General features: G+C 44.0%; 1 protein-coding gene across 9 annotated transcripts in view; it reads right to left on the reverse strand.

The window, feature by feature from the left end:
- Positions 1-1,142: 1,142 nt before the first annotated feature.
- Positions 1,143-22,537, reverse strand: part of RABGEF1 (RAB guanine nucleotide exchange factor 1) — a 75,676-nt gene continuing 54,281 nt past the window's right edge. For all 9 annotated transcript variants that reach the window (XM_039460624.2, XM_039460621.2, XM_039460623.2 and 6 more), the window contains 5 exons: positions 17,189-17,270; positions 15,297-15,429; positions 12,824-12,915; positions 7,188-7,444; positions 1,143-3,708 (listed from right to left, as the gene is read on the reverse strand). In XM_039460624.2, coding sequence (XP_039316558.1) covers positions 3,310-3,708; positions 7,188-7,444; positions 12,824-12,915; positions 15,297-15,429; positions 17,189-17,270 — 963 coding nt within the window. In that variant the 3' untranslated portion in view covers positions 1,143-3,309. The remainder of the gene's footprint in view (positions 3,709-7,187; positions 7,445-12,823; positions 12,916-15,296; positions 15,430-17,188; positions 17,271-22,537) is intronic.

The raw sequence follows: 22,537 nt of genomic DNA on the forward strand, positions 1-22,537 counted from the left end.
TCTTGAACTCCCGACCTCAGGTGATCCACCCGCCTTGGCCTCCAAAGTGCTTGCATTACAGGCGTGAGCCACCACGCCCAGCTAGTGCTTTATTTTTTGTAGAGATCGGGTTCTATGTTGCTGAGGTTGCTCTCGAACTCCTGGCCTCAAGCAATCCTCCTGCCTTGCCTTCCAAAGTGATTACAGGTGTTAGCCACCACACCCAGCCTTCTCTTGGGTTTTCTAGGTAAAATAACGATCTACAAATAATAGCTGTCATTTGTTCTAAATTCAGACAAAAATTCCATGGTTCAGTAATATTATTATCCCCATTTCACAGCTGCGGGATCTGAAACATGAGATTTGTTAAGGGCCAATGAGCTAAATAAGTAGCAGAATCAAGGCCAGGTGCAGTGGCTCACACCTGTAATCCCAGTACTGTGGGAGGCCGAGGTGGGTGGATCACCCAAGGTTGGGAGTTCAAGACCAGCCTGACCAACATGGAGAAACCCCATCTCTACTAAAAGTACAAAAAAGTAGCCAAGGCATGGTGGTGCATGTCTGTAATCCCAGCTACTTGGGAGGCTAAGGCAGGAGAATCAATTGAACCTGGGACACGGAGGTTGCGGTGAGCCAAGATTAAACCATTGCACTCCAGCCTGGGCAGCAAGAGTGAAACTCTGTCTCAAAAAAAAGTAGCAGGCCAGGTGTGGTGGCTCATGCCTGTAATCCAAGCACTTTGGAGGCCGAGGCAGGCGGATCACCTGGGGTTGGGAATTTAAGACCAGCCTGACCAACATGGTGAATCCCTGTCTTTAAAAAAAAAAAAAAAAAAAAAATTGCAGAATCAAAATTCAAAACCAAATCCAAGCCTTCCAGCTCCAGAGTTCATACCCCTACCACCAGACAATAATAGCTCTATATTGATTACGTTAACTCACTTTTTCTCTATTTTTACTTATTTTTGAAGACTGAGTACGTTGGTAGAACTACCAGAACAATGTTAATTGTGGTGACAGCAAATATTCCTGTCTTCTAAAACTGGCAAATGTCTCTAATGTTTCATTTTTTAGGTATGATGATGGCTGTGGCTTAAGCAGAAAACCTTTGTAGCATAGAATATTAATAATAATGTATATTTTCCTAAGAAAGAACCAAATCAATTTTTGGAAGAGGGATGGATTGTGAAACTTTATTAATAAAGACTTCTGACCAAAGGTTTATTCCAGTCACGTTTACCGTACATAAAATACCAACACCTTCTTGTTGCAAAAACAGAAACTCTGGCCATTGTATTGATGCTGACTTAACAGAAACAGAAGCCTATAAGGCGAGAGTCCATACCTGAAGAATATGACCAATATGAGATACCTCCAAAAAATTAATTCAATGATCTACTTTAAAGATATGTTAAGAGACCCAAAGAAGTCAGCTTTTGTGGGAAGTTGATTTGCAGTTTAACAAACAGAATGTACAATAACTAAAAGAACTGTGTATTTTCCAGGGGAATTAACACTACATATTTGGATTCGCACCTAAAAAGCACATAGAAAACTAAAACAAAGACAGGGAACTTTTCTACTAACATCACTTGGACCCAGGTTATTCTATTGAAGATTCTCACTGGCTTTTGGTAGTAACTCATCACCTTCTACGCAAGCCTGGGAACCAGCTGACTCCGTGAACTGCTTCCCGTCTTCAGTGCGTGATGACACAGATGTCAAGCTTCACAGGTACATGTCAATTTAAGAGTAAGAAGTTTTATATCCATCTTGATTTTATTCCAAAATTACTGGGCTCCATTCTTAGGAAGATAATGGAAAAGCAAGAAAATCCTTCCCAGCTGCTCGTGTGAAGTGATGCTGTTCCAGAAAACAGTGTCCTGGGGCCTCATGCACCATTTCACAAGTACAGTTGCACAATCTGTGGAAGTCACTGAGTGGAAGAATCATCAGTGGTATATGTAGGTTATGGAAGGTTCCACTGCCATGAGAAAAGATTCTACAATGCAAGAAGTAGCTGTCCAGCCTCCTATTTTACTCATTTAGTTAACATCACACTGTGCACTGAGTGCAAGGTTCTTTGGTTACACCGTATTAACCACCAGGAGGGTAACTCCTGGTTTGTAAAACACATCAGTGGTTCTTAACGGAGCGGGGGTGGGGGGAGATATGGCCCCAGGAGACATCTGACTGTCTGGAGAGAATTTTTCACAGCTCTGTGGGGTGCTACTGTCATCTAGTAGGTATGGTGAGCAGGAATGCTGCTGAACATTCTACCATGCACAGGGTGGTCCCTCACAACAAACACCTCTCAGGCCACTAATGTTAACAGTCCTGAGGTTGAAATGTCCTGAAAGAGGATCAGAAAACGTGTCTGGCCTGCCCATAAAGTCGAAAGTACATTGTGGAGGCTGCAAGACGCCCCCTGCATCTTACAGCTAAGGGACCCATCACCTACCACCATCAGAGGCCTGTTCATTCCTGCCTTCCATTCCAGACCCAGGGCCTGCTCCTTCTCACCAAACAACCCAATACAGATTTGCTGAATGACTAAGGGGAAAATAAGCTAAAAGCATGGTTTAAAGTCTTCTATCGACTACATGAAACAACTATTTTTTGTGGCCTAAAATTTATTCTGAAACAGTGGTGTCATAGTCTCTGACTATATAGAACCTCAAAGTTAGGGCTAACATGTTGTTAAAGATGGAGTGCACATCTTCAGAAAGTTTGTTTAAACACTTCTCGAGTCATTTTAGTGGGACAAACCAAATAAAATGGTGCTAAAGGCAAACATTCAATATACTTCATTTTAAACTAAAAAATTAACATATAAAATGCCATGCACAGCAGACACCATTCCTTTTTTTATTAAATATTTACAATTTTACATATTTACTTATCAATATAATTTCTGTCTTTACAATTATAAAATTATTTCATACTGTGAAGAGTGGTACCATTTAATTTCCTTAAACATACACTTTGTAGCATTCATTTGTTTTATCCTTTAAAAGGCAATTATTTACCAAAACCAAACCACAGAGGAAGCATATAGGAAAATCATGGAGGGGGAAAAAAAAGATTGAGACAAAATTTGCACACAAGTCTTATGTGAATCTGTATCGGTAACTCAAATAAATAGTAATTTTATTATTAACTAAGCTTCCCCTGCTAGGAAAAACAATAAAAGCAATCCCCATCCACTGTGCCTTTAAAAATGCTCTGATATTTATAGGCAATTTAGTTATATTCTGGATCCCAATCAGCTGAAAGTAGTAGGGCTACCTACAGTTTAGGCTCAAATAAATACTCTCCATGTAAATTGTGATCATCCTGCATAAACTTGAGGTTGCAGTGGTGGAGGAAGTTTATCATTTTCAACGTTTTCAGAGTCAATAGCTGCTAATGGTTGATTTGGAGGCTTAATTTCCAGCGGGTATTTCTCAACAATGTCTTGAACTTCCCTTGCAATTCCATCTGTCCAATCTATTAGGTCTTTTTCCAGTTTCTTGGCTTCATTCATGATCCTTTCTTGTCGTTCATTCAACTGAGACAGGAGATCCAAGTTCTTGTACATTTGCTTGACACCTAAGCAAGCATCAGGAGACCAACTCTCAGCTTCTTGCTTCCTCGGAGAGGTCTGGCCAGACATATAGCGGTCAAAATCCTCCTGACTTAAATTCAAAGACTGGGCGTCTAACTTCTCAATAAAAGCCACGGCACAGCACTATAAGAAGAGGACGTTGATACAGTCGTATTAGGAAAGCTGTGCATACTCCAATCGATTCGCAAAGATCTTTTTATCACAGAGAATTTAAAATAGAAGCAAAAGTAAACAAAACAAACTAATGAACTTCCAGGTACTTCAGTGTCAAAAATTACCTACTCCTGCCGGGCGCGGTGGCTCAGGCCTGTAATCCCAGCACTTTGGGAGGCCGAGGCGGGTGGATCACGAGGTCAAGAGATCGAGACCATCCTGGCCAACATGGTGAAACCCCGTCTCTACTAAAAAAATACAAAAAATTAGCTGGGCATGGTGGCATGTGCCTGTAATCCCAGCTACTCAGGAGGCTGAGGCGGGAGAATTGCCTGAACCCAGGAGGCGGAGGTTGCGGTGAGCCGAGATCGCGCCATTGCACTCCAGCCTGGGTCACAAGAGCGAAACTCCGTCTCAAAAAAACAAAAAAACAGAAAACAACAGCTCTGAAATGACAGAACCTGAGTTAACTGTCACCTCTTTGACTTAACAGCAACAGTGAGTGACCCTGGGTAAGTCACTTCAGCTCTCTGAGGTTTCTGCACCTGTAAATGGGGGGAAATACCACCCAGATTTATTGTGAGAATTAAACAACACAGCACATGCTACGTGCTTCCAAGAGCCCTGCAGTGAGCAATGAATACATGGTAGCAATTATTAGCACAGAAATGCCACTGCAAATGCCCAATTCAAGAGACATCTGAGCCAGGTGAGTTGGCTCATGCTTGTAAATCCCAGCGCTTTGGGAGGCCGAGATGGGAGGACTGCTTGAGGCCAGGAGTTCGAGACCAGCCTGGGCAACAGTTGAGGTAGAAACCCCATCTCTAGAAAAAAAAGAAAAAGGAAAAACGGATTCATCTGAGGAGAACGGAAGCACATGCCCATCTGGCTCAGGGTGTGTGTGGAGCTGCTGTGGCCCCTCTGTGACCTGGAAAAAGGAGGTGATTCTAACTCCTCGCTTAGGTGAATGGAGACACGGCATTGCCACTATCAGGAACAGGGAATACTGGAAAAGAAACAAACACTGGAAGGGGAAGTAGCTCTGAACAAATTATATCTGAGGTGCAATACAAGTGTGAGGTCAAGACAGGTGATACAGAGCTGTGAGTCATCACTGCACAGGTGAGTGACAGCTCTGTGACAAGAGTAGATGGTGCAGGAAGAGATGCAGGTCGTATGGGGTCCAAAATCATGACACGATTCAAGGTGGAAGTAGAAGACACAGACTTTACAAAGAGATAAGAAGTAGTGGAATTGTGGAAGCCAAGGAACAAGAGAAGTTGCAGAACAAAGAACAGCTGACAGTGCTGTGAGAAGGAAGATGAAGACTCCGAGTGCCCGTGGGGTCTGGCAGCTGGCAGACTGTACTTTTGCCAGAGCAGTTTCAATGGAGCAGTGGGTGTGGGAGACAGACTCTGAGTCAGGCAGGAAGAGGATACAGAGGGAAGGCACAAACATACTTAAGGCTGCAGGCCAAGGGCACTAGGAGCTGCTGAGTATGCCAGCCAGCCGCCTCTACTGTTGGCGACAGTGGCTATGCTCACACACATCCTGGTCCTCCTTCACTTCTCCCAGGACCTACCACATCTCCACCTTCACACTTCTCAGACTTCCAGACTGTCTGACCCGTTCTGGATAAAGAGCTGAATTCAAAAGGCTCTTCCCTCACAGGCAAGTGTATGTTTCATTTATATTAATAAACCTGAGGCCAGATGCAGTGGCTCATGTCTATAATCCCAGCACTGAAAGTGGGAAACTGAAGTGGGTGTATTGCTTGAGCACCTTGGAAGTGTGGTTTGAGAGGAGTTCAAGACCAGTGTGGCCAACAAGGTGAAACCCTGTCTCTACTAAAAATATAAACATTACCTGGGCGTGGTAGCACATGCCTGTAATCTCAGCTATTTGAGAGGCTGAGGCACGAGAATTGCTTGAACCCAGGAAGTGGAGGTTGCAGTGGGCTGAGATCATGCCACTGCATTCCAGCCTGGGTCACAGAGTGAGAGAGACCCCATCTAAAAAAAAAAAGATGCAGGAGTACTTCTAATCTCATTCTATTTGGGCTACTGAAACTTTTTTTCAGTACTACAGTTTAAATCTCCATGTGCCTGCGAGGACAGAAAACCCTGTGAGTAAGGGGGCAGGCATCATTTTGATGAAGAACATTCCCAAGTTCTTCCACCTGCAAACCACACTCTCAAGATGCTGGTGACAACAGCAACACGCAGCTGAACACACTTGTGGAGGTGACGAGTGGCGGGGCCGGTCCAGGTTTGGAGGAAACCTGAGGCTGCTTATACAACTTTGGGAACCTACTTACAAGAAAAGGAAAAAAAGTGGCAAATACATACCTAGAATATAGAAATAAATCACAACATATTTCTAGAGTCGTGGAGAGTCAAGTACCTTTTTTGAGATCTTTTTAGGTAATTTATCAGAAATGCTCCCTATGCATCCTGGCTCCCCCTCCCCACTTCTTAGTTACCAGGCTCTCAGCACAGAAAACCAAGTCCGTAAGCTGCCCCAAGGCTCCAAATTCATTAGCTTCACAGCATATTCAGTTGAAAGCAAACAAGCAGAGTTTAGCAGGAAGAAAAAGGAAGTATTCAGGTCAGAAGCGGTGGTTCATGCCTGCAATTCTAGCTCTCAGGGAGGTCAAGGTAGCAGGACTGCTTGAGCCCAGGAGAATGAGACCAGCCTGGGCAACATAGCAAGACCCCATCTCTCTCTCAAAAAAAAAAAAAAAAAAAAGGTTAGCCTGTGTGGCGGTACATGCCTGTGGTACCAGCTACACAGCAGGCTGAGGTGGCAGGATTGCTTGAGCCTGGGAGGTTGAGGCTGCAGTGAGCTATGACTGTACCACTATACTCCAGCCTGGTTGGCAGAGTGAGATCCTGCAGCCAAAAAAAAAAAGGGGTGGGGTGGGGTGGGGAAGTACTCAGCCTTATTAACTTTTATATATATAATTAAATACTATCTTGCCTAGTATCAATAACCACTGCAACAAAACCACACTTGAAAATCATTTCATATCCTCTGAAATCACCTTTAAAAAAAAAAAAATCTCAGTATTCAATTCTTAGAAGTAACTTGGGGAATAAAACAAAAAAAAAAAATCTTAAATCCTCTCAAAATGACTTAATGTCCAAGATTTGCCTTATTTATGGTTGAAAAAGCCCAGGCAAGTAAAGGACTCTTCCCAGGACCCTGGGGAGTGATACCCAACACATGTCATCTGTTTCCTGCAGGACGAACACAATCTCTGATCAAGTGCTGGGAGGTGGAGTGTCTGTATGGCATGGTCCTTGTGCTCTGTGACAGAAAGTGAGCTTCCTCAGCCACGCTGCCTTCTCACACAGGAGGATTCACTTGTCATAGGCCTCAGAGGCCTGTGACCTCCCTAAAACCACCACCTCTCCTAGTTTTCCTCCATCACACAAGAACTCACTCACCAGATTGGTGAAATAGTAGCCATCCTCTCCAGTCATCAGCCGGCTCGGATTGCAGAAGCGTGTGATATACTGGATATTGGACTGAAGGCGTGGGGGGTTGCCCTTCAGAACGATGTAGATGAGGGTGGGGAGGAAGTCATCCGCCGATGCTGGCTCGTTCTTGGTGATCTTAATGGCATTGAAGATGTGCTTGCTGCACTTGGTGATACAGGCCAACTTATCTCGAGGCACACGCTTGGAATCCATTTCGATGATATCTACAAGGCAGAAAAGACACTGTTTCCCGTGAGAAAAGAATCACATTTAAAAAAAAAAAGAATCACATAAAAGTAGCAATAGGCAAATCATTTTTTATCTCTAAAGTTACGAAGAAACCCTAACCCCTTCTCCAGAAGTTAACTTAGCGTATAAATGACTTAGACCCTCCCAAAACAGTAAATATGAGCTCATACCCACAGAAAACAGAACCACGAGCCAGGGACTACACACTATGCCTTACAAGCACATTTCTCTGATCCTCAGATTATGTGATGGACACTATTAATAGTATCCATTTTATTGATGAGGAGGCTGAGGTACAGAGAGGTTAAATGATTTTCCCAAGATCATACAGACAGCAGGTAGCAGTGTGGGAATCTGAAATCATGTCTATCCGACTGTAAAGCCCACATTTCTTTTTTTTTTCTGGATACAGAGTTTCTCTTTGTTGCCCAGGCTGGAGTGCAGTGGTGCGATCTCTGCTCACTGCAACCTCTGCCTCCCAGGTTCAAGCAATTCTCCTGCCTCAGCCTTCGAAGTAGCTGGGATTATAGGCGCCTGCCACCATGCCTAGCTAAATTTTTCTATTTTTAGTAAAGATGGGGTTTCGCCATGTTGGCCAGGCAGATCTCAAGGATAAGTTTAATCTCAAAATTAACTTTTTTTTTGTTTTGTTTTGTTTTTTTTTTTTTTTTGAGATGGAGTTTCACTCTTGTTACCCAGGCTGGAGTGCAATGGCGCGATCTCGGCTCACCGCAACCTCCGCCTCCTGGGTTCAGGCAATTCTCCTGCCTCAGCCTCCTGAGTAGCTGGGATTACAGGCACGCACCACCATGCCCAGCTGCTTTTTTGTATTTTTAGTAGAGACGGGGTTTCACCATGTTGACCAGGATGGTCTCGATCTCTTGACCTCGTGATCCACCCACCTCAGCCTCCTCAAGTGCTGGGATTACAGGCGTGAGCCACCGCGCCCGGCCTCTGGGTAAAATTTTTTTAAGCTATTTTTACTACCTTCATTTATCTTTAGCCTTCTATCTTTTATTGGTGATTTCTATTCTCTCTTTTAAACTTTAAACCACTTTCTTGTTAATCTTTATTTTTCAGTGTTCTTTCATCTTGCATCCTGTTCACCTTCACTGTTGACATTTTGAAAGCAAGTAAAAGTAAATTTTGTTTTATCTGGATGTGTGTGTGGCTGCTATTGCCATGACGCTGGGCTGGGGTGGAAAAAGGGGAAAAAGGGAAGGAAAAGGAGTGTCAGGGAAGACAAACACCCCCAGGGATCTCTTCCACATGCTTTATCCTGTGCAGACCCCTTCCTAGCATCCTCTGGCCTGAAAGTTTTCATGGAACTCTTTGGACTCCTCGTGTGTGATTTCATCATTTGCACTGCTTTAAAATCTCAACTAGGAGATACAGGAGGAGAAAGAAACACACGGGAAACTCACTGCTCTCTAAGAATTTCCCTCCCCAGCCTGCCTGCTAGGGTTTACCCTTCAGAGCCCTGGAGAACTGCTCTATGTCTTCTCCCAGGGCTCTGCCTTGTTATGAGCAGGAAGCACAGGGCTGAGTGTGTGTGTGTGTGTGTACCATCCCCAGTGGGTCCAGGTGTCCAAGCTGATCTTTAATGGAGTTGTGAAAACAAAGGCTATACCTCCAGGTCATGGCTTCTCAACATGGACACTCATGACATTTGGGGCTGGATAATTCTTTGCTGTAGGGAACCATCCTGTGCCCTGTAGAATGTTGAGTAGCACCCTTGGCCTCTACCCACTAGATGTTAGCAGCATCCCCACAGCTGTGACATTTTAAATTGTCTCCAGACCCAGCTCGGTGGGCTCACACTTGTAATCCCAGTACTTTGGGAGGTATAGGTGGGAGGATCACTTGAGTCTAGGACTACAAGAACAGCTTAGGCAACATGGTGAAAGTGTCTCTACAGAATGTAAACAAAAATTAGCTGGGCGTGGTGACACGTGCCTGTGGTCCCAGCTGCTAGGTAGGCTGAAGTGAGAGGATTGCTTGAGCTGTGAGGTCAAGGCTGCAGTGAGCCATGATCATGCCACTGCACTCCAGCCTGGATGACAGAGAGCTCCTGTCTCAAACATAAATAAATAAATAAAAATAAACATCTTCAGATGTTGTCAAATGTCCCTGGGGACCATTAGTGCCTGGCTGAGAACCACTGCCCCCATAGCCACGCAGAAGTCATGCAGGTGGAGTCAAATGGGAAAGGGTGTCTGTCAACATGAATGGATAAAGAAAACGTGGTAGGGGCCGGGCACGGTGGCTCAAGCCTGTAATCCCAGCACTTTGGGAGGCCGAGGCGGGTGGATCACGAGGTCGAGAGTTCGAGACCATCCTGGTCGACATGGTGAAACCCCATCTCTACTAAAAATACAAAAAATCAGCTGGGCATGGTGGCGTGTGCCTGTAATCCCAGCTGCTCAGGAGGCTGAGGCAGGAGAATTGCCTGAACCCAGGAGGCGGAGGTTGCGGTGAGCCGAGATGGTGCCATTGCACTCCAGCCTGGGTAACAAGAGCGAAACTCCGTCTCAAAAAAAAAAAAGAAAACATGGCACACAGACACAATGGAACTATCCAGCCGCGTAAAAGCATGGGATACGGTCATTTGCAACAACATGGATGAAAGAGGATATTATGGTAAGTGAAATAAGCCAGGCACAGAAAGACAATCATCGCATGTTCTTACTCATTGGTAGGAGCTAAAAAATTAAAGTAACCGAAGGATGTTTTACCAGAAGGATGGTTACCGGGGCTGGGAAGGGCAGTGAGGGGCACAAGGGATAGTGGGGATGGCTAAGGGGTACCAAAACAGTTAGAAAGAATGAGTAAGACCTAGTATTTGCTAGCACAACAAGGGAACTACAGGCAAAAGTGATTTAACTGTACACTTAAAAGTAATTAAGATAATATAAGTGGATTGTCTGTAACTCAAAGGCTAAATGCGTCACAGGATAGACCCTATTCCCCCTAATGCAATTATGACTCATTACCTGCCTGGATCAAAATAGCTCATGGAACTCATAAATATATACATCTATTAATGTAAACACAAAAATTAAACAACAACAACAACAACAAAAAAAAAAAACAGAGAGAAAGGGAAACTTCCACCATCAGCCACAGGCCCTGACACTCTCCTTGTCCTAAACTCTTGGAGCCAAGAGGAATAGATGATGGACTCTCTGATCCCCTTCCTGGGGTGACACACTCTTCCTTTCAGAAGTCCTGAAGAGTGTACTTGTTTGACCTCAGGGCAGAGGCCTTGATAACTCTCTAACTTTTATGCAGTTCTCTTGAACAGGCCTCCTATTTGTCACTTGTCAGCTTGGAACATGAGTGCCCTGCCCTAGAAGAATGCCTCTCCTATCAAGTCCCACTATTTGTGGAACACAGCTACACTTCCGTGATCCCTCGAGCCACCCACCTCTACTTTCACCACTGGTAGGTCACACAAACACTCGCCAGCAGGTGATGCCCCAGTGAACCATCCTACCTGGGTGAAAGAGGCCAGGAAGCCCAGGGACTTCCCTATTACCAAAAGGCCGTAAAGGCTACATGGCATTGGCTGGGACAAAACTCCCATGGAACACTCTAACCATAAACCAGATGATCTTGAACTTTCTAATAAGAGTGAGGAAAAACACAAGTCCCAGGTCCATATTCAGGCTTTCAGAAGGCCTCCACCTTCAACCTCTTATGAGGTTCTCTGAGCTAAAGGTGCAGGGTTGGAGTAGTCATGACCAGTCATGAATTGACCCAAAGGAGTCAAAATTCGTGATACCTATGCCACAGCCTAGCAGAGAAGCCTGGAAGAAAGAAACACAATAGTGTTTATCTGGGCCACTTGGATTCTACCTCCAGAACTTGCACAGGAAATTACAGAAAACAGTAATTTACTTAATAACAGGAGTTGACACGTGAAGATACACAACGAGAAGCAGAACCTGAGAAAGGCGAAGAATCACATCAGTAGAGAATGCCTGGAGCAGACCCTCTTGCAACTGCAGAGGCAGTGAGATAACCCACTCCTCAGAGGACCCTTGGGGCTAGGGTCCTGAAAGACTCCACCTCCTTTTAACCCTGATAACAGCTTAAGCAAACTTCCATTTCTTTCTGTAGCTTGAGTGAGTCTCTGGTTCCTATAACCAAAAAAGCCTACTCGATGACCAGCCTCTAACACTGCTAATTATCAGTTGACCCACTTCTTTTCCAGCAGAATTTCATTAGCAATGTCTATATAAACAAGTCTTTCCAAGTCCTCTTTCTAATAAAGGAGACAGTGGCCAAAGTTGAACATCCCTCCATTAAGATATATTTATTTATTTAAAAGACGGGGTTTCACCATGTTGGTCAGGCTGGTCTCGAACTCCCAACCTCAGGAGATCCGTCTGCCTTGGCCTCTAAAGTGGTTGGATTACAGGCGTTAGCCCAGCCAAGAATTTTTTTTTTTAATTTAAACTTTTGTGTTGCATACTCTTGCTGGGTCATTCCCATGAATGAGAAACAAACCTTATGAGGAGGCTGGACCTGTCTAGAACAGCAGCACCACTCAATTTGGGGCACTGTATTTACTTCCTGATCAAACCAGAAATACTTCACAGTGCATCGCCAATTAACAACCAATCAGAGGCATCATTTTCATGTTACTCCAGCATGAGGACTACCTTGCCTTACCAGTTCCCATCCTCTATCCAGAATTACTTTAAATGTGTAAATGCAACTGAATCTTAAGAAACTTATTCTATCATGGGAGCAATCAGCTGAACAAAAACTATATTAAAAAAGCAGTACAGGCCGGGCGCGGTGGCTCAAACTTGTAATCCCAGCACTTTGGGAGGCCGAGGCGGGTGGATCACGAGGTCGAGAGATCGAGACCATCCTGGTCAACATGGTGAAACCCCATCTCTACTAAAAATACAAAAAAAAAAAACTAGCTGGGCATGGTGGCGCGTGCCTGTAATCCCAGCTACTCAGGAGGCTGAGGCAGGAGAATTGCCTGAACCCAGGAGGCGGAGGTTGCGGTGAGCCGAGATTGCGCCATTGCACTCCAGCCTGGGTAACAAGAGCGAAACTCTGTCTCAAAAAAAACAAAACAAAACAAACAAACAAACAAAAAATAGTACAAAAAAAGAGAAAAAAAATTATTCTATAATCCCTGAAAATAAAGAAGAGTTAACCTGCTATTCTGAATGCCATCAAATTCATAAAACTAACAATCTTACAAATCACTTTTACCAATTTCAATGTACCTTCGACACTCTGCATTTTAGAAATGTATAGACTAATATTATAGCAAAATGTTAGCCTTAAGGGGAAAACATCCCAATGAAAAGGCTCTTGGTTTCACTGACCTGTGATTGCCTTCACCACCATATCAGATACTTCTGGAATGTCTTCATTCACAGGGACACACAGCATCTGAGGTGTAACCCAGCGCAGGGCTCTAAAGAGAAAGGCAGTGAACAAGAGTTCTGAGGACAGACCGTGTCACGTGTCTTACCTCCTTCAGTTCAGGGAAAGCTGGAGGTGTCGCTGACCACTCAATCGCAGACCCACACACATCACCCTTGCAAGTACCGGGAGCTCAAATGACATGACAAAGCAGCTAGGATGCTAAAATGAGACTTCTCTTGTTCACTTATCACAAGAATGGAAGACCGTCTTATTGACTGAAATTACATTATGCAGTTCTACCAAGACTGAAGCGCACTACGTACTGGAAAGGGACCATTTGAGGACTGGCTGCTGCCTGTTCTCACTGCCCACTGTTTTAATGTCCTTTTACACTCAGCTCTCAACTTCTTTTTCTTTCTTTTTTTTTTTTTTTTTTTGAGACGGAGTTTCGCTCTTTTTTTTTTTTTTTAAACCCAGGCTGGAGTGCAATGGCGCGATCTCGGCTCACCGCAATCTCCACCTCCTGGGTTCAGGCAATTCTCCTGCCTCAGCCTCCTGAGTAGCTGGGATTACAGGCACGCACCACCATGCCCAGCTAATTTTTTGTATTTTTAGTAGAGATGGGGTTTCACCATGTTTTTTTTTTTGTTTTTTTTGTTTTTTTTGTTTTTTTGAGACGGAGTTTCGCTCTTGTTACCCAGGCTGGAGTGCAATGGCGCGATCTCGGCTCACCGCAACCTCCGCCTCCTGGGCTCAGGCAATTCTCCTGCCTCAGCCTCCTGAGTAGCTGGGATTACAGGCACGCGCCACCATGCCCAGCTAATTTTTTGTATTTTTAGTAGAGACGGGGTTTCACCATGTTGACCAGGATGGTCTCGATCTCTTGACCTCGTGATCCACCCGCCTCGGCCTCCCAAAGTGCTGGGATTACAGGCTTGAGCCACCGCGCCCGGCCTCTTTTTCTTTTTTTTGAGATGAAGTCTCACTCTGTTGCCCAGGCTGGAGTCCAGTGGCATGATCTCAACTCACTGCGGCCTCTGCCTCCTGGCTGCATTGAACTGTTACTGCTCCCCTGCACACCAGGCTTGGTAACAGAGCAAGACCTTTTATCAAAGAGAAAAATATTAAATATTTATTCTAAGATATATAACTGCTAAAAAAGCCTTATTTTTTCTTTTTTTTGGGCGGGGGGGGGGGGGGACAGGTGACAGCCTGTCACCCAGGCTGAAGTACAGTGGCGTAATCTCTGCTCACTGCAACCCCTGGCTCTCTGGTTCAAGCAATTCTTCTGCCTCAGCCTCCTGAATAGCTGAGACTACAGGTGTGCACCACCATGCCCAGCTAATTTTTGTATTTTTTTAGTTGAGACAGGGTTTCACCATGTTGGCCAGGATGGTCTCGATCTCTTGACCTTGTGATTCACCCAACTCGGCCTCCCAAAGTGCTGGGATTATATAGGTGTGAGGCACCACGCCCGGCCTACTTTTAATTTTTATTTTTTTTTTTGATTTTTCAGATGGAGTCTCGCTCTGTAGCCCAGGCTGTAGTGTAGTGGTGCGATCTCAGCTCGCTGCAACCTCTGCCTCCTGGGTCCTGGTTCAAGCAATTCTCCTACCTCAGCCTCCCCAGTAGCTGCGATTATAGGCACGAGCCACCATGCCCAGCTAATTTTTGTATTTTTCAGTAGAGACAGGGTTTCACCATGTTGGCCAATCTGGTCTTGAACTCCTGACCTCATGATCTGCCCATCTCGGCATCCCAATGTGCTGGGATTGCAGGCGTGACCCACCGCGCCTGGCCCTGATTTTTTATTTTTTTGAGATGGAGTCTCGCTCTGTTGCCCAGGCTGGAGTGCGGTAGCACAATCTTGGCTCACTGCCACCTCCAACTCCTGGATTCAGGCTATTCTCGTGCCTTAGCCTCCCAAGTAGCTGGGATCACAGGCGTGTGCTACCATGCCTGGCTAATTTTTGTATTTTTAGTAGAGACGGGGTTTTATCATGTTCCGGTCTTGAACTCCTGGCCTCAAGTGATCCACCCACCTCAGTCTCCCAAAGTGCTGGGATTACAGGTGTGAGCCACCATGCCCAGCCAACATCCACTGCTTTGATATGGATATTCACAGCTTCCTGCCTGAGGAGATCATAATGGACCAAGAAAACAAGTCCTTCTCTTCCTTGAAGATTTCAGAGATTTAAAACAATCTCCAACACCAAATACAACTCTTACCAAGAGCTGCCTTGAAGCAGATGGGTAAGAGAGGTCACCACATTCCTCGTCTTTCTGACACCACAGAGCAGCTTCCACTCTAAGGAGGCAGGAACATGAGCTGTTGCCTTCTCTTTTTGAAATTCAGGTGTCTTATTTTCCCCCAATGAGTTATTCCACTAGTAGGTAGTAAGTATAAAGCAAAACAAAATAAGCAACTACCTGATCCTCTTTTGAATGGCAAGATCTTTCTTCTCATCATCAGTAGTTTCTGGACAGAACACGTATTTATAGAGACGAGTCATGATGTACTTTTCAATCTGATCCATTATCTTCTCAACCCTTTCTGGAGGCACTGAAATAATCAAAAAGACAGAAAAGCTCAAGAGAGTATATGTATGTTATTTTTTTGAGACAGGGCCTAGCTCTGTCACCCAGGTTGGAGTGCAGTGGCACGATCTTGGCTCACTGCAACTTCTACTTCCTGGGCTTGAGCTATCCTCCTACCTCAGCCTCCCAAGTAGCTGGGACCACAGGCACATGCCACCATGCCTAATTTTTGTACGTTTTTGTAGGGGTTTCACCATGTTGCCTAGGATGGTCTCAAGCTCCTGGGCTCAAGCAACCTACCTGCCTTAGCCTCCCAAAGTACTGAGACTACAGGCGTAAGCCACCTTGCCCAGCCAAGAGTATATTTTCATAGTACTTTCTACACAGCAAAAAACTAATTTACTAGAAATACATTAAACACACTCAGAACTTAAGTATAAGAATGTTATATTTTAAAATATGCTTTAAAAAAAACTGGCAGGGCATGGTGGCTCACACCTGTAATCCCAGCACTCTGGGAGGCCAAGGTGGGTGGATCACCTGAGATCAGAAGTTCAAGACCAGTCTCACTAACAAGGTGAAACCCTGTGTCTATTAAAAATACAAAAAATTAGCTGGGTGCACCTGTAGTCCCAGCTACTTAGTGGCTGAGATGGGAGAATCATTTGAACCCAGAAGGCAGAGGGTGCAGTGAGCCGAGATCGTACCACTGTACTCCAGCTTGGGTGACATAGAGTGAGATTCCGTTTCAACAACAACAACAACAACAACAACAACAACAACCACCACCACCACCAAATAATAAAAAAAAAAACCTTACTTCAACTGTTTGGCTGCCTTCCACAGCAACCTCAGTTCTAACTGAAGTCATCTGGCAGGACCTAAAAGTGTGCACTCTGCCAAATGGGGAGACCTCAGCAAGGTCACTCCCCATACTACATTACAAAGGTATTTGCAACTCCCAAGACTGCCGAATGCTGATGAAACGTATCCTTTCATTTCTCTGAGGTTTACCATACACCTTAGAGCTCTCTGAGGTATACATACGGGGCAGACTTCTCAGATGCACACATGTGCTAAGGACATCCTAAAGTCTAATATCAGTGGAGGGTGAATTCACAAAGAATCCATAAAAACCTGAAGCCCTCCTTCCCCCTGACTTTTTTTTTTAACTATTAATACAATGACTCACCAAAATGGTGATTCCAAGATGGGAAATTCATTTAGAAAAGGCTTCCAAGAAGTTTTTTTTCTCTCTTTCTTTTTTTGTGAGACAGAGTCTCACTCTGTTGCCCTGGCTGTAGTGCCGTGGTGCAATCTCAGCTCACTGCAACCTCTGCCTTCCTGGTTCAAGTGAATTCTTGTGCCTCAGCCTCCCAAGTAGCTGGGGTGCATCCCAACACCCAGCTACTTTTTGTATTTTTAGTAGAGATGGTGTTTCACCATGTTGACCAGGCTGGTCTCCAGTTCCTGGCCTAAACTGATTGCCCACTTTAGTCTTCCGAAGTGCTGGGATTACAGGCGTGAGCCACCGCGCCCGGTCCCGAGAGGCTTTTGTGTCCCCCACTCCTGCTGCAGTGGAGTTACTGAACACTACTCAATAAATTATGCAATTGCTCCTGATACACACTGTACAGTTCAAAGGCGCTGCCAAGTGTAAGATCAGTTCCCGGCACGTCAGTGAGGTTATAGGTTGAAGTCTACAAACCAGCCAGACCATCAGAGAAAGAAATTCTTTCTTTCCTGTGCAATACCCGCAATCTCTCAATGGCTAAAAGTGTCACCTTTTCCTCGAGTCTGCATCCTTTCAGCCACATTGTGGTAGAAATCCTGAGCACACTCTGACTGTTCTTCAATGCTTAGGTCCTGAAACAGAGAAAGAAAGAGGCCGCTTGTAGTTGAAGGAAGTGCAGAAGCACAGCTCTACATTCTAAGAAGTTTCCAAAAGCCGCTCCTTGTACCGGTAGTAAGCCCAAAAGTACTCACAGATTATATTAATCCTGCAGGGGAGTAAATATCCATTGTTATTATTTACAATATCCACTGTTGCAGGGCGTTTCCTTAGTTCAGCTAAAGATGGGGTCCTGCTGGGCGCGGTGGATCATGACAGTAATCCCAGCACTTTGGGAGGCTTAGGAGGGTGGATCACAAGATCAGGAGTTCCAGACCAGCCTGGCCAAGATGGTGAAATCCTGTCTTTACTAAATCTACAAAAATTAGCCAGAAGTGGTAGTGGGTACCTGTAATCCCAGCTACTTGGGAGGCTGAAGCAGGAGAATTGCTTGAACCTCGGCAGCAGGGGTTGCAGTGAGCCAAGATCATGCCACTGCAGTACAACCTGGGCCACAGAACGAGACTCTGTTTCCAAAAAAAAAAAAAAAAGCAAACAAATAGATGGGGCCCTTGTCCATCTCATGGCCACAAAAATTTAGGCTCGCAGACAGTTTGATTGGTAAGACAGGGCTTTACTGGGTAAAAAGAAAAAGCGGGGAACGGAAACACAAGTCCAGAGTCCCTGCTAGAGTGCTTCCGGCCAGCAGCTAGAATCTCTGGTTCCACACAGAAAGAAGAGGGGCCACACTCCTCCTCCCTAAAATGAGTGAACTTCCTGAAGTTCTACCCCAGGGGGCAGGCTGGTTGTAGTCTTCCTGGGGACCACTTTCCATCTGGCTGTCTCACCATAAGCATCTCATTCTTTTTGCTATATCCACATATTCTTACATAGATTTAATGCCTATTTTGATAATTTACGCATTTTATGGACATTTCTCTTTATCTAATCTACTGAATCATTTTTGGTACATTCTAAATATTAACTGACATTTCATTATATTAACCGACGTATTCAACTACCCTCTACCACGGTGTATTTGGGTTGCTTCCCCTCTTTCGCTATTGTGCACTGTAGCTATAAATAATTTTGTAAGGACTGTATCCTTTTGGGTTACTTTTCTGTGCTACATTTCCAAAAGTGGCATTAACCGCTTAATAAGAATAAACAACTTTATAGCTATAGGTATCTATTGCTAGCCACACTCCTCAGAAGCTCAGAGTACAGTGCCACTAACCACACGTATGTGCTTATTTCCCTATGGCCCTGACAACATTGGGCCTGATAATTTTTATTTGGTTTTACTGACTCTATAGGTTTAATATATGTATTTATTCCTCACTTTCTGCCAAAGAATATTTAAAGTCTATGTAAAAGATAAATGCAGTTCAGCACAACAGACTAGAAAAGAAAAAGAATAACAAATGACTGTAATCCCAGTGCTCTGGGAGACAGAGGCGAGAGGATCGATTGAGCCTAGGAATTCAAGACTAGCCTGGGCAACATAGTGAGACCTCATTTCTAGTAAATATATATAGCTATATATTAGAAAAATTTTTTAAAAATGTTAAACAATAATAAGTAAAACAAAAAAATTAAACATGGAGAGAGACCAAAAGTAGAGCCACAGATGACAAGACAGAAATGTTTTCCTGGGAGATGTCTAAATTAGTCAAGAGTCAGCCTATACATCTATCTCTAAACAGTTTAGCAATCATCACTAAGATGAAAACAGTTATATAATTCAGGGTTCAAAAGATGAAAGCACACTAATTCTTTAGGTGAAATTCTGACACTAAAATCAGAAATTTCTCCCAAGGGTTCTCATAAGGATGTCACAGTAGAAGTCCATGAATAAGGCTGAGAACAAACCCCCAGGACTGGCTGCCACAGACCTCATCTACACAGGCCAATGACATCGCACGCCAAGGGTGTGTGATAGATCCTGTGGAAGCATGCAGCCGTCTAACAGACTGGCTGAACTCTAAAAGGATGGCAGGAAACTCGGGGTCGGGGGCAATCACCTTGTTCCCCTCAGTGAAAATGGTCAAGTACTCACGGCACTTGGTGATCACCTTGACTGAGGCCCTTGCTTCTCGTCAACTAGTTACCCATATATGTGCTATTTGGATGAATTAAAACTACTCCCTCATCTATAAAAGCCTTTACTATCTTTCATAAAGTTTATATATTTCACTATATTAAACTCTTATTCATATTCAGGACTTCTCACTTTTGCCTTCATTTTGCCTGAGTTTTATTGTTTATTGCACAGATTTTTAAAAAGTTAATACTATTAATCCTTTTACCTGGTCATTAAAAACAAGTCTTTTGGCAAAGCGCAGTGGCTCACGCCTGTAATCCCAGCACTTTGGGAGGCCAAGGCGGGTGCATCACCTGAGGTCAGGAGTTCGAGACCAGCCTGGCCAACATGGTGAAACTCTGTCTCTACTAATAACACAAAAATTAGCCGGGCATGGTAGTGCACACCTGTAGTCCCAGCTACTCAGGAGGCTAAGGCGGAAGAATCACTCGAACCCGGGAGGAGGAGGCTGCAGTGAGTCGAGATCACACCATTGCATTCCAGCCCGGGCAACAAGAGACAGACAGACTCCGCCTTAAAATAAAAAAACATTTTTTTGTTGTTGTTTTTTAGTTTTTTTTTTCTCTTTTTATTTTTTTCAAAAATATATAAAGACAACATCTCACTGTGTTGTCCAGGCTAGTTTTAGACTCCTGGGCTCAAGTGATCCTCCTGCCTTGACCTCTCAAAGTGCTAAGATTAAACTGCCCAGGCAAAACAGTTTAATGGTTCAATTTTAGCTCCTCTCCACACCTGAAATAGTATCCTAATCTACTTTCTTCCCCTCACCCAACCCCCAAAATAGACTCTCTCTCTCTCACCCAGGCTGGAGTGCAGTGGTGTGATCTCACTGCAACCTCTGCCACCTGGGTTGAAGCGATCCTCCAGCCTCAGCCTCCCAAGTAGCTGGGATTACAGGCATGCACTACCACGCCCAGCTAATTTTTTTTTTTTTTTTTTTTTTTTTTTTTTGAGACAGTCTTGCTCTGTTCCCCAGGCTGGAGAACAATGGCGGGATTTTGGCTCACTCCAACCTCTGCCTCCTGGTTTAAGCGATACTCCTGCCTCAACCTCCCAAGTAGCTAGGATTACAGGCAACTACCACTACGTCTGGCTAATTTTTGTATTTTTAGTGGAGATGGAGTTTCACCATGTTGGCGAGGCTGGTCTTGAACTCCTGGCCTCAAGTGATCCAGCTGCCTTGGGCTCCCAAAGTGCTGGGATTATAGGCATGAACCACCATACCCAGCCCATATCCTAATCTACTTTCTTTCCAGTATTTTCATGTTTAGTTCTTTGATTCGGCTGGAATGTAAGGTGCATGGTATGAAACAGAATTAAAATTAACTCTGTACATTTGTCATCATCATTAAAAGTAAACCACAACCTCGTTCCCTCTCATCTTCCCAGTTGTCATATAACTTGCTTCTGAGAAACTATATCTATTTCTGAAATCTGTGGTTTATTTCACTGTTCAATATTTTCATTTTTTACCCAAATCTCATCTAAGTGTTATGACTTTCATTTCAGGATATATTTAAAAGTCTGCTGGATTTAGAAGCCTCCCCGCTTCACAAATTCCTGTTTTTTACCCCCTCACAAAAAAATTATATGGTATATTTGTTTCCTTGTTTTTCTAGAATAAATAACACTGTAATTTAAATGATATTTTAAGTGTTTATACTGACTTGTAAAGTTTTTTTTTTTTTTTTTTTTTTTTTTTTTTTTGAGACAGCCTTGTGATGTTGCCCAGGCTGCAGTGCAGTGGCACAGTACAGTCTTGACTCACTGAAACCTCTACCTCCCAGGTTCAAGTGATTCTCTGGCTTCAGCCTCCTGAGTAGCTGGGACTACAGGAGTGCACCACCATGCCTGGCAAATTTTTGTATTTTTAGTAGACATGGGGTTTCACCATGTTGGCCAGGCTGGTCTCAAATGCCTGACCTCAAGTGATCCGCCCACCTCCCAAAGTGCTGAATCACAGGTGTGACACACCATGACCGGTCACCATCAAACTGTCTTTTAATTATTTGAATGAACTTCTAATTCGCTACATTAAATTATCAATCTTTAACATTCTTTATTGCTGTCATCTTTAAAAACTACTATTTAAAAAAAAATGCTAGCCTGTTTAATTTTTTTTATCACTAGTATGTACACTGTAAATAAATTTTGTGGACTTATCTTGCCATGTTGCTATATTTGTATTTCTATTACTGTTCTGTTTTCCCTTGGATTTTCTTGAAAAGATTACTTTTTTCCTGGATTTCCCAAAAATTACATTTGTATTCATTCTAAAAGCAATGATTACATGATTAGTAGAACCCAAGCCACTGTACTAATTACATAAAAAGGTCAAGAAAATGCTCAGATGGCTTTCAATTTTAATGGGAAGACTGAATGCAATCATTATAATATTCTATAACTAGAAAAAAGGACAAAGTACCATGAAACATACTGTAAGTCTCCCTTTTTTTTTTGAGGCAAAGTCTCGCTCTGTTGCCCAGGCTGGAGTGCAGTGGCACAATCTCGGCTCACTGCAACCGCTGCCTCCGGGTTCAAATGATTTTCCTGACTCAGCCTCCTGAGTAGCTGGGATTATAGGTGCGTGCCACTACGTCCAGCTGATATTTGTATTTTTAGCAGAGATGGGAGTTTTGCCACGTTGGTCAGGCTGGTGTCGAACTCCTGACCTCGTGATCCACCTACGTTGGCCTCTCAAAGTGCTGGGATTACAGGCATGAGCCACCATGCCTGGCCAAGTCTCACTTTTTCTACCGGAGCTGTCCCCTTCACTAGATAGGTACGGTGGTAGCAGTAATTGTGCTTATTCCATACTAAAGCCTGCTGCGAAATGGTGGTGACCAGATCTTTCTAGTGATGCTCATGAGAAAAGCTGTCACCTTCCTGCTCTGTGGTGTGAACCCCAGTAGATCCAGAACTACTCTATGAGAAAAGTCCTGATGCTACCCACCCTAACCCCACTGTTGACTGTGAAAAAGCAGGCAGGATGGGCCTCAATCTGAGCATGCTCCATAGGTGAAATGCATGACTTCATTACCACCATCTAACACCTCTATTTCCAGTTCTCCAAGGAGACTTCCATCTAACCCTCATCTATAAATTGATGAAATACATCTACATTATAAATTCTCTAAGTTTTATCTCTGTACTAAATTAGATCACCAGACAAATACATCCATGGACTACACTTTAGGT

This window comes from Saimiri boliviensis, chromosome 20 (genome assembly GCF_048565385.1).
Source record: "Saimiri boliviensis isolate mSaiBol1 chromosome 20, mSaiBol1.pri, whole genome shotgun sequence".
In the NCBI taxonomy this organism is placed as follows: Eukaryota; Metazoa; Chordata; class Mammalia; order Primates; family Cebidae; genus Saimiri; species Saimiri boliviensis.